This window comes from Capricornis sumatraensis, chromosome X, assembly GCF_032405125.1.
Source record: "Capricornis sumatraensis isolate serow.1 chromosome X, serow.2, whole genome shotgun sequence".
Classification (NCBI taxonomy): domain Eukaryota; kingdom Metazoa; phylum Chordata; class Mammalia; order Artiodactyla; family Bovidae; genus Capricornis; species Capricornis sumatraensis.
The window spans coordinates 148,466,881-148,484,393 of record NC_091092.1 but is presented as its reverse complement, the minus strand read 5'-3'; the positions used below and the strand labels follow the sequence as shown (position 1 = coordinate 148,484,393).

General features: G+C 48.6%; 1 protein-coding gene across 1 annotated transcript; it reads right to left on the bottom strand.

Annotated features, from left to right (window-relative positions):
* Positions 1-1,049: 1,049 nt before the first annotated feature.
* ARSL (arylsulfatase L) lies at positions 1,050-16,751 on the bottom strand. Its single transcript, XM_068962128.1, has 11 exons — positions 16,685-16,751; positions 15,601-15,645; positions 12,546-12,695; positions 10,225-10,346; positions 9,015-9,137; positions 6,603-7,029; positions 5,866-6,002; positions 4,932-5,066; positions 4,320-4,482; positions 1,939-2,060; positions 1,050-1,408 (listed from the first exon to the last, which is right to left on the bottom strand). Exons 2-11 carry the CDS (start codon positions 15,621-15,623, stop codon positions 1,050-1,052), a joined length of 1,761 nt encoding a protein of 586 aa, XP_068818229.1. The 5' UTR covers positions 15,624-15,645; positions 16,685-16,751.
* Between the last annotated feature and the right edge of the window lie 762 nt (positions 16,752-17,513).

Genomic DNA, 17,513 nt, shown 5'->3' with positions numbered 1-17,513 from the left:
CTAGATTCCATGTGTGTGCATTCAGTTCAGTTCAGTTCAGTCGCTCAGTCGCGTTCGGCTCTCTGTGGCCCTGTGGACCGCAGCACACCAGGCCTCCCTGTCCATCACCAACTCCCGGAGTTTGCTCAAACTCATGTCCATTGAGTCGGTGATGCCATCCAACCATCTCATCCTCTGTCATCCCCTTCTCCTATGTACATTAATATATGATATTTGTCTTTCTCAAAGTCAAAACAGACAAGTACTGGATTCTTTTTTTTAATTGATTTATCTTTTTAACTGAAGGATAATTGCTTTACAGAATGTGGTTGGCTTCTGCTAAACCTCAACATGAATCAGCCGTAGGTATACATATGTCCCCTCCCTCTTGACCTTTGCTCCCATCTGCCTCCCCATCGCACGCGTCGAGGTTGTCACCGAGCCCCTGTTTGAGTTCCCTGAGCCACCAGGGAAGCTCACGCCTGGCCCATCCACCCCAAACATGCTTAGAAGACTGGCCACCGTCTGTCCTTAACCTTCAGCTAAGTCCACTAACTGAATCAGTTGACTAATTCTCGCCCTTCCTCCAGGAGGCGCAGTGTGGAAAGTCCACTTCGCAACCCCCATCTTCCAGCCTCAGTTCCATAAACAAATCCCCATCGCTTATGTAATTTACATGTGGTCATGGAAGTTTCCTCCGGGCTTCCCTGGTGGCTCAGCTGGTAAAGAATCCACCCGCAATGCGGTTGGATCTCTGGGTCGGGAAGATCCCCTAGAGGAGGGCTTGGCCAGCCGCTCCTGTATTCTTGCCTGGAGAATCCCATGGACAGAGGAGCCTGGTGGGGCTCCAGTCCATGGGGTGGCAAAGAGTCTGGCCCAACACAGCTGCAATGTGAGTTTCCATGTTACTCTTCATACATCTCAGCCTTTCCTTCCCACCACCCCCACCACCCCGCACCAACCCCAAGCCTGCATTCTAGGTGAAAGCATTCAAGCCCACACAGGCAGGCGACTTGACTCCACACCGATGTTTGTTTGACCCCAGTGAGCGGGTATTCCCAGCTGGGCTCCTATCGTGAGTCCGCATCCCGATCGCACCAGCAGAAGGGAAACCGCCCACAGCACGGCTGCAGCCACGGCTTCCACGTGTTGTCCGCCGCGTCCAGCTGCAGCGGAACGGGGCTCAGCGTCTGGCGATGGGCCGCCACAGCCTGGGCCACGGTCTCCACCACCCGGTGGAACGACGGCTCCGTGTCCGGCGTGAGGGCGTGGGCCTCGGAAGGGTCTCGGGACAGGTCGAACAGCAGCGGTGGGACGTGGTGGGTCACCCTGTCTCCTGAGCAGGGGCACACTGCCTGCCCATAGCAGGCGCCCGCGCCATCCGGCTGGAAGACGGGGGTTGCGAAGTGGACTTTCCACACTGCGCCTCCTGGAAGAAGGGCGAGAATTAGTCAACTGATTCAGTTAGTGGACTTAGCTGAAGGTTAAGGACGGACAGTGGGCAGTCTTCTGAGCATGTTTGGGGTGGATGGGCCAGGCGTGAGCTTCCCTGGTGGCTCAGACGGTAAAGAATCTGCCTGCAACACGGGAGACCCGGGTTCGACCCCTGAGTCGGGAAGATTCCCTGGAGGAGGAGCGCATGGCAACCCACTCCAGTATTCTTGCCCAGAGAATCCCATGGACAGAGGAGCCTGGGGGGTGGGGGGCTTCACACAGTCCATGGGGTCGCCAAAGAGTTTGACACGACTTGGTGACTGAAACCATTGCGACGAAATCGTACGCAAGCATTCCCTTCCCATCGGGGCAGGATGATTGACAGCTAAAGGATGCTCCTGGGATCGGACGCAAAATACCGCCAAGGAGGAAGTAAAGGCGATCCCGTGGAAATGAATGGAAGGCGTGAAGGAGCAGAAAAGGAGAGCGGAGGCCAAGCCGGGCCCCCGCGTGCGGCGGACTCACGGTCGCGTTGGTGCCACCGGGCGGCGTGCAGAAAGCTCTCACAGTAGTGCATGAGGAACTCGTGGTCTGAGTGCCGCGCGGTCCCCTGGAGCAGGGCCAGCAGGTCCCGGCCGTCCACCACCCTGCAGGTGGGAGCGAGGGGGCGGACTCAGGGCGGGGCCGCTGGGAGGCGGGGAGACCCTTTAGTGAGCCCAGGCGGGCAGCTGATACACCATCCGCCTGCAGGCAGGAGCTTTGTTTGGAAGGGCCTGGCGGGTCCCCGCCCCCTGCAGGAGGCTGAAGCAAAGGTCTACACAGCCTTATTCTGAATGCATGGATGGGTTAATGTCTGGGAAAGAGCTGCTTGGTTTTATACGGATTGGAGCTTTAACTCATCACCGAATGTGTGCTGCGCATCCACAAGACCTGGAATCATTCCATAAATACATACAATAAAATAAGTATGTGTATATACACTATATATGGGGCTTCCCCGGTGGCTCAGCTGGTAAAGAAGCTGCCTGCAATGCGGGAGACCTGGGTTCCATCCCTGGGCTGGGAAGATGCCCTGAAGAAGGGAAAGGCTACCCACTCCAGTATTCTGGCCTGGAGAATTCCATGGACTGTATAGTCCATGGGGTCGCGAAGAGTTGGACACGACTGAGCGACTTGTACTTCACTCACGATATATATGGAGCTTCCTAGGTGGGTGCTCGTGGTAAAGAATCTCCCTGCCAATGCCAGAGGAGCGGGTTCAATCCGTGGGTCAAGAAGATCCCCTGGAGAAGGGAATGGCAACCCACTCCAGAATCCTTGCCTGGGAAATCCTATGGACAGAGGAGCCTGGTGGGTTACAGTCAGTGGGGTCACAAAGAGTTGGGCACAACTGAGTGACTAACCACACATATACACACTACATACATATATGTATGTATGTGTGTATACACACAATATATATTCGTACATAAAAACATATAATGTATATCATATATACAAATATACATATATAATCTATAGGCCATATATAACACATATACAAAATATATCAAGAAATTTACCTGTAAATGGCATAGAGTATGACCCAGAAATTCAACTTGTAAGGATTTTTACTAAAAAGATAATTATGACAGGCAGTAAAATGTCCAAGCCAGGTTTTGCTTTTTTTTTTTTTTTTTAAAGGAACAAGGCTAACGTCCACCTAAAAGAGGTTAGTTGAAAGAATACTACTGTAAAGCCATTAAAATTTTTGTCCATGCATTACGGTGTCTAAATATACATAGATTTGTGCATGTCTGTCTAGAACTATGCTTAGACACATTTTATACAAATATGTAAATATGTGCATATATACGAATAGGGGCTTCCCAGGTGGCAGCAGTGGTAAAGAACTCGGTTGCCAGTGCTGGAAACCTAAGAGACCTGGATTTGATTCCTGGATGGGGAAGATCCCCTGGAGGAGGGCATGGCAACCCACTCCAGTGTTCTTGCCTGGAGACAGACAGGAGCCTGGTGGGCTACAGTCCATAGCATCGCAAAGAGTCAGACACAATTGAAGGGACTTAGCATGCACACATATACAAGCATATAATATATATACAAGTATATAAAATATATCCAAGTACATAGAGTGTATAGGTATCATATAATATGGGGCTTCCCTGCTGGCTCAGACGGTAAAGAATCTGCCTGCAATGTAGGAGACTGGGGCTCCATCCCTGGGTTGGGAAGATCCCCTGGAGAACAGCATGGCAACCCACTCCAGTATCCTTGCCTGGAAAATCCCATGGACAGAGGAGCCTGGCGAGCTATAGTCCATGGGGTTGCAAAGAGTCGGATATGACTGGGCGCCTAATGCTTTCACTTTCACCATATAAATTAATTATGTGTTCATCTCTGTGTTAGCAAGTTTAAGAAATTATTTTATTTTCTTTCTTTTACTCCCAAATTTTCTATGATTTCGGGGGGTACCATGTTGTGCTGCATGTAAGATCTTAGTTCCCCGACTAGGGATTGAACCCACAACCCCTGTCTTGGAAATACAGAGTCTCGACCACCGGGCTTCCAGGGAAGTCTCTATAATATTTAAAGGGCGGGGCGGGGGGGAATGGAAACACCGAAAGTCCATACCAGGGTACGTGGAAAAGACTCTCATGACAAACTGTCAGTAAATGTATTGGTGCGTTTCAGCAACCTTCGTCCTTATACTCAAAAGGCTCCACTTTTAACTCAGGAGAAGGACATGTTGTATACCCCATAAAGCAAATATCGGAGCCCCTAATGACGAATGCTTTTCCAGGTACCGATCTCTTGGGTGTTTTAGGCCCAACGAAAGGGACAGTGATGTTTGACGCACATGCTGTCTCTAGGCAAAACGGAATTGCCTTCTCTGGGCCGGTCCTTACCTGTCCTGGGGCACCTGGCCGCCCGCAAGGTGGACCACGGTGGGGAAGACGTCCATCAGGCTGGTGGGCTCGTGGATCACGTGGCCGGCCGGCAGGACCCCGGGCCACCGGAATATCCCCGGGACCCGGATCCCGCCTTCCCAGCCGCCCATGCCTTTGCCGCCTGCGTTTAAACGTGAATAGGAAAGAATGTGATTGGAAATCAGGGGTTGCTTCCCTGGGTGACTAAAGCCTTCTGTCCATTGTAAATCACTCTTTCTGTCCCTCTCTGTTTAATGACATGATGACATTTAGCTCCTACATGGCCAGATTTTATTTTCCTTATTAATCTGGGTGTGGGTTTTCTACCATACTGGGGTCAGGATGTGAATGTCTCGGGAGACACCACTCGGGGGTCAGTATATGGACATCTCTGGGGACACTATTCTATCAACCACGTGTCTATAAAGGACGTGGACGTCTTTGGGGAACATGATTCCGTCCACCACGGTGATCATTTGAGTTCTGATTTTTGTGATTCTGCTTTTGTAGACTCACATTCCAGAGGAAGGGTTGAGAATTACTGGGAAGAGATGAAGGCAGGAGACACATCCGGGAATGCCTCACTCTCACCTTTATATACCCCATTCCAGCCACCGTATTGGTTGTTTCCAAACTGAGCCTCTAAGGATCCACCATGATCCGATGTAAAATAAACGAGGGTGCTGTTGGTCAAGCCTTCTGCGTCCAAAGTCTCAAGGATCTGGCCTGCAAAGAACAGATGTGTCTGAGGCGGTCAAAACTGAAGACGGTCTTTCACCAAATTTTTGGAATGCTTCATGAAAAAGGAGTCTTCAGTATGAAAGCATATTGAGTGATCAGTAATAGACGTGTGGTATTCTAGTTGGTGTTGTCAAAGCTGTGGTTTTCCCAGTAGTCATGTACGGATGTGCGAGTTGGACCATAAAGAAAGCTGAGCACAAAAGAACTGATGCTTTCGAACTGTCGTGCTGGAGAAGACTATTAACATTCTTTGGACTGCAAGGTCAAACCAGCCCATCCTAAAGGAAGCCAACCCTGAATATTCATTGGAAGGACTGATGCTAAAACTGCAGTCCTGTGGCCACCTGATGGGAAGAGCTGACTCACTGGAAAAGACCCTGATGCTGGGAAAGACTGAAGGCAGAAGGAGAAAGGGGCAGCAAAGGATAAGATGATAAGATATCGTCACCAATCAATGGGCACGAATTTGACCAAACTCTAGGAGATGGTGAAGGAGAGAAGAGCCTGGAGTGCCGCAGTCCGTGGGGTCGCAAAGACTTGTTCAGACTCGGAGGCTGAACCATCAGAAAGCATCTTTGATCTAAGATTCATACATTTCTTTGTATATGCCCCATTCAGCCTCCAAAAAATTTCAGGAGCGCTGCAAGGGTGCATGAGACTTAGGACAATGTGGCGAACACGTAAAAGTGAGGGAACAGAAGGTTATAGAGAAGAGAGGAGGAGCAGAGGTGAGTATGAAGCAGGCGTTAACGTGTGCGGACAGCGACGAAGACAAGCCACTTACCCACCATCCAGTCCATCTCTTCGGTGTTGTCGCCGTAAAGCCCGTGGGGACTCCTCCCACGGAAGTTCTCAGTCGTGACAAGAGGGGTGTGCACGTGAAGAAAGGACACAAAGAGGAGGAAAGGTCCTTGCTTGTTTCTGGAAACCGACACAACACACCTGGCCTTATTTCTCGGGCACTTGTTTCAGGGGACCCAGGTGTGTCCCAGGGAATGTCACCCAGCCTCCATTTTACCAAAATCGTCTTTCTGAGCCAGAACGATTTCACCATACGGCCTTCCCTGGTGGCTTAGTTGGTAAAGAATCTGCCTGCAATACAGGAGACCTGGGTTCGATCCCTGGGTCGGGAAGATCCCCTGGAGGAGGAAATGGCAACCCAGTCCAGTATTCTTGCCTGGAGAATCCCATGGACAAAGGAGCCTGGTGGGCTTTAGTCCATGGGGTCGTAAAGAGTCAGATATGACTCAGCGACTAAGACCTTCACTTTTCTTTTTAATACCTATTAACATAGGGGAAGGGGGCAGCAGAGGATGCGATGGCTGGATGGCATTGCCGACTTGATGGACGCGAGTTTGAGTAAGCTCCGGGAGTTGGTGATGGACAGGGAGGCCTGACCTACTGCAGTCCACGGGGCCACGAAGAGTCAGACATGACTGAGTGACCGAACAACAACCTACCCATTTCGGAAGAAGGAGATTCGGGCTGCGTCTTCACCCTGAAGCGCCTTTCTGCACTCACCTTTTGACGAAGGATGAGACCTCCTGGAGCATGAGTGGCATCGTCTTCTGAGAGCGCATGGGCTGCTCTGCGATAGAATGATTCCGCATCAGAAAGCAGTCCGCACGCTCGATCAGGGCGCCCACCAAACAAGAAGTGGCAAAGAGCAGGAGGCACACGACGGTCGACCAGATGACCAGCGTCCAGGAGGCGGCCGGTATCAGGCGGGTGAGTTTCCCGATTGTGAGTGTGAGGGTGGCCAGGGCCACGAGCTGGGAGCAGACGTCGAGTCGACGCTCCAGGACCGCGCGCTTCTCGGATAGTCCCCAGCGCTCGCAGTCCGCCATCATGCTGAACGGCATTCCGTAGAAATGGTCGAAGCCGTGATTGAGCGGGTGGTGGCAGTGATCGTCGGGAGACGCACAGCTGAGACCCAAATGCCATTTTCCTGGAAAACAGGCAAAAAAAAAAAAAAAGTGTGCAGATGTAACAATAGCCCTTTCATCCTTCAGTGAGTGGGTAAGGATGTGCTTGCTGCGGCCTTGGTTCTCTGCTGGGTCGTGGGATGAGGTCAGGATGCAGGCAGCTGGGCAGGGGAAAGTGTTTGCTGTTATTTCTCAAGGAACCTGGCCAGGTTGGGTCAAGGCAAGGCGTTCCTGTGCCCGCGTTTCTGGCGCGCATTGTAGCTAATCACCATCTCCATCTTCTCAGAGTCTGATCATCCTTTGAAACACCTGTGAGTTGCCTGCATCTTCTTGTTTCTCAGTTGAGAACTCCATAACTTTGCCAGCAAAGGTGCATCTAAGTCAAAGCTATGGTTTTTTCAGTGGTCATGTATGGATGTGAGAGTTGGACCAGAAAGAAAGCTGAGCATCAAAGAAATGGATGCTTTTGAACTGCGGTGTTGAAGAAGACTCTTGAGAGACCCTTGGACTGCAGGGAGACCCAACCAATCCATCCTAAAGGAAATCGGTCCTGAATATTCATTAGAAGGACTGATGCTGAAGCTGAGGCACCAATATTTTGGCCATCTGATGCCAAGAACGGACTCATTTGAAAAGACCCCAGATGCCGGAAAAGATTGAAGCCAGGAGAAGGGGGCAATAAAGGAAGAGATGGTTGAATGGCATCACCAGCTCAATGGACACGAGTTTGAGCAAACTCTGGGAGACGGTGAAGGGTAGGGAGGCCTGGCGAGCTGCAGTCCATGGGGTCGCAAAGAGTCAGACACGACTGAGCGATTGAACAGCAGGCCACAGATTAGAGCTGCATGTGGGCGTCAGTGGGAACCTCAGGGAGATTTTGCATCCTGATGAAACTTTGTTACCGTCACATCTGTGGTGCCTCCAATGCTGTCTTGTAGATGATTTGCAGTTATATTTTTATTTTTTTTAATTTTTATTTCATATTGGAGTATTATTAACAGTGCTCTGTTAGTTTCAGATGTACAGCAAAGTGAATCGGTGATACGTATGCACGTTCTCTCTTTTTCAAAATTTTTCCTCAGTTAGATCATTACAGAACATTGAGCAGAGTTCCCTGTGCTGTCCAGCAGGTCCTTGCTGGTTCTCCATGTTAAATACAGCAGGGTGTCCATGTCCATCCCAGACTCCCTGACTATCCCTTCCCCCATCCTCCCCCTGGTGACCATCAGGTTATTACAGAGTACTGAGCAGGGTTCCCTGTGTTGTCCAGCAGGTCCTTGCTGGTTCTCCATGTTAAATACAGCAGGGTGTCCATGTCCATCCCAAACTCCTACTCTAACCCCCGCCCAATTTCTAAGCTTTTAAATCAGAATGTATCAGAAATTTGTATGAAATGGCAAATATCTCATTACGCTGCTATTTCTGGCACATCTACTTTGCATGAAGCAACCTGGGTGGCAACACTCCAGCATGCATGGAGCTTTATGTCCAGTGAGAAATTCTGCTGTGGTTCCCAACTATTTGATTTGCAAACTTTTTAGTTGAATTGAAAATGGAAGTCGCTCAGTCATGTCCAACTCTTTGTGACCCCCATGGACTACCCGGTCCATGGAATTCTCCAAGCCAGAATACTGGAGTATTGATCCCAACCCAGGGATCAAACCCAGGTCTCCCACATTGCAGGCGGATTCTTTACCAGCTGAGCCACAAGGGAAGCCCAAGAATACTAGAGTGGGTAGCCTATCCCTTCTCCAGCGGATCTTCCCAACCCAGGAATCGAACTGGGGTCTCCTGTATTGCAGGCGGATTCCTTACAACTGAGCTATCAGGGAAGCCCATAGGTGAATTAAATGTCCCTATAAAAATAATGTGCTCAGTACTGTTTGGCTCCTGACCATGGTTCTTTGGATGTTGCCAACAAAATTGGGGTTGTCTAAACTGAGTCCAGTATAAAAGTCTTCAGAGGAAACAAATAGTAATGTGCTTAATCCTTAGAAAGTGTACATACCTACGAGTCCGGTGGTATAGCCTTTAGCTTTCAGTATTTTTGCAAAAGTTATTTCACTGGGCGGAAGTCCTCCAGAGACCGCTGTCCACTGAAGAACACGGAGGCCTTGACTGGAAACCATACCTTTGATCAATGGTGTTCAGAGAGATGTTACAGTCAGACAGTGAGTTGTATCATCATTGCTATTGTAAACTGTGAGTCACTCAGTCCTGTCTGAATCTTTGTGAGCCGTGGACTGTAACACAGCAGGCTCCTCTGTCTATAGAATTTTCCAGGGAGGAATACTGGAGTGGGTAGTCAGGCCCTTCTCCGGGGGATCTTCCCTTCCCAGGGATTGAACCTGGGTCTCCTGCAATGCAGGCAGATTCTTCACGGTCTGAGTCACCTGCTTAATAATTTCCTTTTATCGACTTGGCTGTGCTGGATCTTAGGTGGGCCCACAGGATCTGTTAACTGTGCGTGTGGGGGTCTCAGCTTTGTGGGCAAGGATTGAACTCAGGGCCCCTGTGTTGGGTGCACAGTCAGCCACTGGACCACCAGGAAAGTCTCTACTTTTATTATTTTCAACTCAGAGCATTTGGTGGAAATCTCCATGACTCAATATGCGATGGGAAATTTAACCTTCCAACATGAGTTGACCTCATGGGGTTTATCTCTGATATTGTCACCGCAGTGAAGTTTCTTTAAAAAATATATATATATATATATTTAATGTCTGTTTTATTTTCTGGTTGCTCTGGGTCTCCCTGGCTGACAGCGGGCTTTTCTCTAGTTAGGGCAACGTTGTCTTTAAGGGGGACATTGTTTCAGTTTGTGGGGGAAAGGCGCTCAGTCGTGTCCCAGTCTTTGCAACCACATGGACCGTAGAGTCCGTGGGATTCTCCAGGCCAGAACTGCTGGAGTGGGTAGCCATGCCCTTCTCCAGGGGAATCTCCCCAACCCAGGGATCGAGCCCAGGTCTCTTGCATTGCAGGCAGATTCTTTACCATCTGAGTCCCCAGGGAAGCCCTTGAACTCTGTGGTTAAATATGGTTAAGACAGGATGTTGTATATTATGTGACTTGGACCACAATTAAACAAAAACATTAAAAAAAAAAATACAGGGGGACTTGGCGCATTCTCCCGACCCTGTACTGAACAATTCATGCCTGATTAGTTACAGAGAGCATGTTCCTGTCCAGTGTGTGGTTAGATAGACGGAAGGACCAACCTGATCGGAGGGGGTATCTGCCCGTTAAAAACGCCGCTCTACTTGGTGTGCACACAGGGGCAGCGGCCAGATGCTGGGTGAGCCTCACGCCATCCGCCGCAAGGCGGTCGATGTTTGGAGTCCTGAGGAAGGAAACATTAACTCTCTTAATCCTTAGCAAACCAACACTTGGTTTTTCTTTCCGTAAAGCAGAGTGACATCCTACTTGATAGAAAAACTGGCAACTACCCATGAACAACCCCCTGAGTTCCTGTGCAGGCTCATTCAATCGTGTCCAACTCTTTGTGACCCCCGGGGACTGTAGCCTGCCAGGCTCCTCTGTCCATGGGATTCTCCGGGCAGGAATACTGGAGTGGGTTGCCTTAATCTACTCCAGGGGATCTTCCCAACCCAGGAATCGAACCTGCGTCTCCTGAACTGGCAGGCAGATTCTTTACCACCTTGCTGCTGCTGCTAAGTCACTTCAGTCGTGTCCGACTCTGTGCGACCCCATAGACGGCAGCCCACCAGGCTCCTCCGTCCCTGGGATTCTCCAGGCAAGAACTCTGGAGTGGGTTGCCATTTCCTTCTCCAGTGCATGAAAGGGAAAGGCGAAAGGGAAGTCGCTCAGTCGTGTCCGACTCCTAGCGACCCCATGGACTGCAGCCCACCAGGCTCCTCCGTCCATGGGATTTTCCAGGCAAGAGGACTGGAGTGGGGTGCCATTGCCTTCTCCGTCTTTACCGCCTTAGGAATGATCAAAAGGCAATGACTTTGCAGAGGTGAGGATGGACCTAGAGGTTGTCGTACAGAGTGAAGTGAGTCAGAAACATAACATAAAAATATCGCATATGAGCATATATACGTGGAATCTAGAAAGACGGTACCGATGAACCGGTTTGCAGAGCAGAAACAGAGACGCAGATGGCGAGACAAACGTATGGGTACCAAGGAGGGAAGGGGGGGGCGGTGGGGCGGGATGATTTGGGAGTTTGGGATTGACATGTAGACCCTACTGTACTGTGGGCTTCCCAGGTGGTGCTAGAGGTAAAGAACCCACCTGCCCACGCAGGAGACCCGGGTTTGAGCCCTGGGTCGGGAAGACCCCCTGGAGGAAGGCGTGGCAACCCACTCCAGTATTCTTGCCTGGAGAATCCCATGGACAGGGGAGCCTGGTGGGCTACAGTCCATGGTGGCCACAGAGAGTTGGAGATGACTGAAGCAAGTCAGCATGATACTACGTATAAAACAGATAACTAGTCAGAACCTACAGTGCAGCATGGGGCACTCTGCTCAGTGCTACATGGTGCCCTAAATGGGAAAGAAAACCCAAAAAGAGAGGGGATACAGGTACATGTATCGTTGATTTACTTTGCTGTACAGCAGAAACTAATACACGATTGTAACACAACTGTACTCCATTGAAAATTAATGTCAGCAACCAAAAACAAACAGTGGCTAAACTTCAGATGTCTTCCGAACCATCAAAGAAACATCAACTGCACAATTGTTTTTCAATGTTGGGCCACACCCTGCTACCTGCAGGATCTTAGTTCCCAGAGCGGGAATCGAACCTGGGTCCCTTGCGTTGGAAGGCAGAGTCTTAACCACTGGACCACCAGGAAAATCTCACTCAGCTGCATTGTTTATCGAAACCTTCCACACTGTGCCGCTGAGGCTGAGATCTCAGCCTCAACAGAGGATGTTCACGTTCAGTAGAGGATGTTCTGGCTGTTCCATATCCGGAGGGGAGAGGCCAGGGTGACTCCCCGCTTACGACCCTCAGTCTTTTTTATTTTTAAATCTTTTGTTTGGGTGTGGCATTGAGTCACCATGTGGCATTAGGCTCTGGTGTACAGAAGAGGGATGCAGTTACGCTATACATCTGAGCTGGCCTGAGTGCAGGCGTGGGAAGAATGCAAGACCGAAGTGTTTTTAGTGGCTCAGCCGTGTCCGACTCTTTGCGACCCCACGGACTGTAGCCCCTCCAGGCTCCTCCGTCCCTGGGATTCTCCAGGCAAGAACACTGGAGTGGGTTGCCATGCCCTCCCCCACCCTCCCCCACCACCCCCCTGGGGGATCTTCCCGACTCAGGGATCGAATCCGCACTTCCTGCCTTGGCGGGCGAACTCCTTTCCACTGAGCCACCTGGGAAGCCCGATACAATGCAAAGAATGGATGTGTGCACAACTCTGTTCAAGGCTCTGCGAAGCCTGATAACAATGCAAAGAATGGATGTGTGCACAACTCTGTTCAAGTGTGAACTGCCTAAACCAAAGGTCAGATGGCTTATCGTGGACCTCTGCACCCGGGTGTCAGATAAGCCGTTCTGCGGTCCTTGCCTGATGGTGGTGTTGCCGTAGCAACCGACGTCGCCAATGCCGAGATCGTCCGCCATCAGAAGGAGGATGTTTGGCCGGGGACCAGGTGGAGGGCCGCAGGCTGAGGGTTTCGGACCCAGAAGCGCAGCGACTGCGAGAGCCAGCCAGCTCCTGAAAGACAAGGGCCAGACAAGGCTGCGAGCGGGGTTCCATCCAAGCACACAGCTTCTGCGAGCCGGAAAGCTGGGGGCACTCGTTCAGGGGACTCTGAGAGGGGCATGCCCGTACAGGAAAGTTTGAATACATCTTAGGCATTTGATTAGTTTTTCTTCTTTTAAAAAATATATATTACATTAAATATAACATATTAATTAAATGTATATTATATAATATATATATTATCATCCCATTTCAGAAGAGTTTGAATAAATCTCTCTGGCATTTGATTCTTTTTTCTTCTTTAAAAAAATGTTATATTATATTAGATATACTATATTAAATATATATTATGTTAAATATATATATTATCATCCCATTTCAGAAAATTTTGAATACATCTCTCTGGCATTGATTCTTTTTTCTTCTTTTTTAAAATATGTTATATTATATTAAATATAATGTATATTAATTAAATATAATACTTTGTTAAATATATATATTATCATCCCATTTCATAAGAGTTTGAATACATCTCTTAGGTATTCAATATTTTTTCTTTTTTTTTTTAGTTAAATATGTTATCATCCCATTTCAGATGAAAACATCTCTTAGGCATTTCCTTTTTGTTAAAAGCAACTCATACTTTTCTTGGATATTAGCACTGAATTTCAGAAGAGGTTGGATACATGTCTTAAGCATTTTATTTTTCTTCTTTTTTTTCCCTCTTTGTGACCCCATGGACTATACAGTCCATGGAATTTTCCAGGCCAGAATACTGGAGTGGGTAGTCATTCCCTTCTCCAGGGGCTCCTCCCAACCCAGGGATCGAACCCAGGTCTCCCACATTGCGGGCAGATTCTTTACCCACTGACCCACAAGGGAAGCCCAAGAATACTAGAGTGGGTAACCTATCCCTTCTCCAGCAGATCTTCCCAGCCCAGGAATCGAACTGGGGTCTTCTGCATTACAGGCGGATTCTTTAGCAGCTGAGCCACCAGGGAAGCTCTAAATATATATTATATTAAATTATCATCCCAATTCAGAAGAGTTTGAATACATCTCTTAGGCATTTTCTTTTTTGTTAAAAGCAACTCATACTTTTATTTTTTAATATTAGTTTCGAATTTCAGAAGAGCCTGAATACGTCTTAAGCATTTGCTTTTTCTTTTTTTTAGTTAAAAATGAATCACTTTTTTAAAATATTATCATCTCATTTCAGAAGAACTTGAGTACATCTCTTAGGCATTTGAGTTTTTTCCCCCCTTTGTTTAGTTAAAAATGACTCATGCTCTTTTATATATATATAATCATCCCATTTCAGAAGAATTTGAATACATATCTTAGGCATTTGACTTTTTTTCTTTAGTTAAAAACAACTCACACTTTGTTAATATTATGATCTCATTTCAGAAGAGCCCGAGTACACCTCTTAGGCATTTAATTTTTTTCTCTTTTAGTGAAAGACATACTTTTTAAAATATATATTATCATCCCATTTCAGAAGAGTTTGAATATATCTCTTAGGCATTTGGCTTTTTTTCTTTTTAGTTAAAAACGACTCATACTCTTTAAATAAAAAGATTTTTTAATGTAAAAAAATTTTAAATAATTTAAAAAATTATCATCCCATTTCATAAAAGTTTGCAAACATCTCTTTGGCATATTTTTTCCCTTTTTTTTGAGTTAAAAACACTCATACTCTTTTTGTTTGTTTGTTTAAATATTATCAACCTATTTCAGACTTCAGATAGTTAAAAATAACTCACACTTTAAAAATATATATTATCATCCCATTTCAGAAGAGTTTCAATACATCTCTTCTGGCTCAAATACATTCCCTTGTGACTCAGCTGGTAAAGAATCCGCCTGCCATTTGGGAGACCTGGGTTCGATCCCTGGGTTGGAAAGATCCCCTGGAGAAGGGAAAGGCTACCCACTCCAGCATTCTGGCCTGGGGAATTCCATGGACTATACAGTCCGTGGGGTTGCAAAGAGTCGGACTTGACTGAGCGACTTTCACTTTCTTAGGCATTTGAACTTTTTTTCTTAGTTAAAACAACTCACACTTTTAAAATATATAGTATCAATCCCATTTCAGAAGGGCTTGAATATGTCTCTTAGGCATTTGAATTTTTTGGTTTTTTTTTTTTTTTTTTTAGCTTTGAAACATTTTCAAAGTTTAATTTCTGGAAATACAGCAAACTAAACATTCCTACTTAGAAGACCTTAAAGAGTTTGAATGGTGAAATGTTCACTATGGCAAGGCCAATGAAAGAAACTGATAAATGACGTCAGCTGGGGAAAATACAAATTAATGAGCATCTTACTGTATACATTTCTATCTCATCCTCATTTGGTACATTGTAATATGGCACACTCCCTAATTATTATATGTAGAGAGCAATCCTTTTGCAGTACTTTATGTCCATACATTTCCATGGAGTTTGGTTTTTTTTTTCACGCAGTCCAGCAGTTAAGATTTTGCCTTCCAGTGCAGGGAGAACAGGTTTGATCCCTGGTCGGGAAGCTGAGATCCTACATTCCTGGGGGCTAAAAACTCAAAGCATAAAGCGGAAGCAGTATTGTCGTACATTCGATAACATGCCCTCAGCGGCTCAGCTGTGTCCGACTCTTTGCAGCCCAGGGACCGTAGCCCACCAGGCTCCTCTGTCCATGGGATTCTCCAGGCAAGAACACTGCGCTGGGTTGCCATGCCCTCCTCCAGGGGATCTTCCCGACCCAGGGATCGAACCCAGGTCTGGCAGAGTCTTTACCATCTGAGTCCCCAGGGAAGTCCAAGAGGCGTGATCAGTGACTGAGAAAGGTCACTTTACTCTCGGTGGATTCTGAAACACTGACCGGAAGAGACGCAGGGGCCGACAGAGAAGATGACCGATTGCACACAGCCCTGTCTTACCAAGAGCGTTCCAGACGTAACATGGCCTCTCTTTCCTCCTATTTCCTGTAAGAAATAAAGCGGTAGATACTAACATGGGCAGCAGAGATGGAACGATTGATAATGTAGTAAGTAACAGAACGGCTCAGTGGTAAAAAAAAAAAAAAGGAATCTGCCTGCAACGCAGGACACGTGGGTTCAGTCCCTGGGTGGGGAAGATCCCCTGCAGGAGGGCATGGCAACCCACTCCAGTCTTCTTGCCTGGAGAATCCCATGGACAGAGGAGCCTGGTGGGCTACCGGTCCATGGGGTCGCAAAGAGTCAGACATGGCTGAGCTCTGAGGCCAGTCAGCTCAGGGCAGTGAGTATCTTCAAGAGTTTCAACACCAAGAGGGAAAGTTTTGAGTCTGCCAATAGCCTGTGAAAATTACAAAAAAACCCATAAAGGAGGGCTCTTCCTGGAATTTCCTAGCAATCAACTAGTTAAGACTGTGTGCTTCCAAGGCAAAGGGCGTGGGTTCAATTTCTGGTCGGAGAAAGTAACATCCTGCATGCTGGCCAGTGTGGTCAAAACAACAACAGCAACAAAAAAAAGCAAACAGGGGCTTCCCTGGTGGCTCGGCGGGAAAGAATCCACCTGCCAGTGCAGGGGGACGCTGGTTCCATCCCTGGGTTGGGAAGATCCCTCTTGCCGATGAACAGTGAGGCCCGTGGGTCACAAGTGCTGAAGTCCGTGAGCCCCAGAGCCTGTGATCTCGGATACGGCAGAGAAGACACAGCACGGCCATAAGTAGTAAATCAGTTAATCTGGAAACAAAGAACCAAAGCGGTGCTCTTCCCTACGGAAGAAGCTTTACAGACACCAGACACCGTCCCCAGAACGCAGAACGCAGACTTCATTAGATATAGCTTAGGACAGAGCGGGTGATTGCTTTTGAGGCCCCCAAACAGACTGCGGTTTCTCCCTAGCGGTGGAAGTCCCCGAGGCGTTCTGGATTCAGGCGGGGCTGCTGGAAGCCTGGTTCGGCCCAGATGGACCTTGAGGCACACATATGGAGCCAGGAAGCGAGATTCTCCCCGGTGGCTCAGTAGTTAAAGAACCCACCTGGCAGACGAGACACAGGCTCGATCCCTGGGTCAGGAAGGTCCCCTGCAGGAGGAAATGACAACCCTCTGCAGTCTTCTCGCCTGGAGAATCTCACGGACGGAGGAGCCTGGCGGGGCTACAGTCCACGAGGTCGCAAGCGTCGGACCTGACTCTGAGAGTGAACAACAACGGCAGGCAAAGCTGTGTTTCCCCTGAAGGTTTTGGCATCCTCGGATCTCACCCAGGTTGTGGTTTACTGATCCTGTTTGCACAAACCCGAGATGACGCGGATGTTCCGGTGCAGCGGCAGGGGGAGGCGTGTTCCGTTTGAGGCCCCCGCATGCCCTCGAGGTAGGTCCTTGGATCAGATGGGGCCAGTGTGCAAACAACCTGGGTGCTCACTCAGTCCTGCCTGAGTCTGCGACCCCATGGATTGCGGCCCACCAGGCTCCTCCGTCTCTGGGATTCTCCAGGCAAGAATAAATACCCCACTGGGTGGCCGTGCCCTCCTCCAGGGGATCGTCCTGACCCAGGAACTGAACCCAGGAGTCCTGCGTCCCTTGCCCTGCACGCAGGTTGGTTACCACTGAGCCACCTGGCAAGCCTGTCCGAGCAATGTCCTTGGGGCCAGACTGCAGGGGGTAGGCTGGAGTGGGTACGTCCTGGTTGGAACTCTCGTTCAACTTGACCAGGAAAAAATAAACCAGCTGGTTTGGGGTTTCTGCCTTTTGTGTCTGAGGTCTGATGTGACTCGAGAGAAAAAGAATGTAAGGGCTTTCCCGGGGGCCCCGTGGTAAAGAATCCACCTGCCGGAGAGGGAGGCACAGGTTCGACCTCTAGTCCGGGA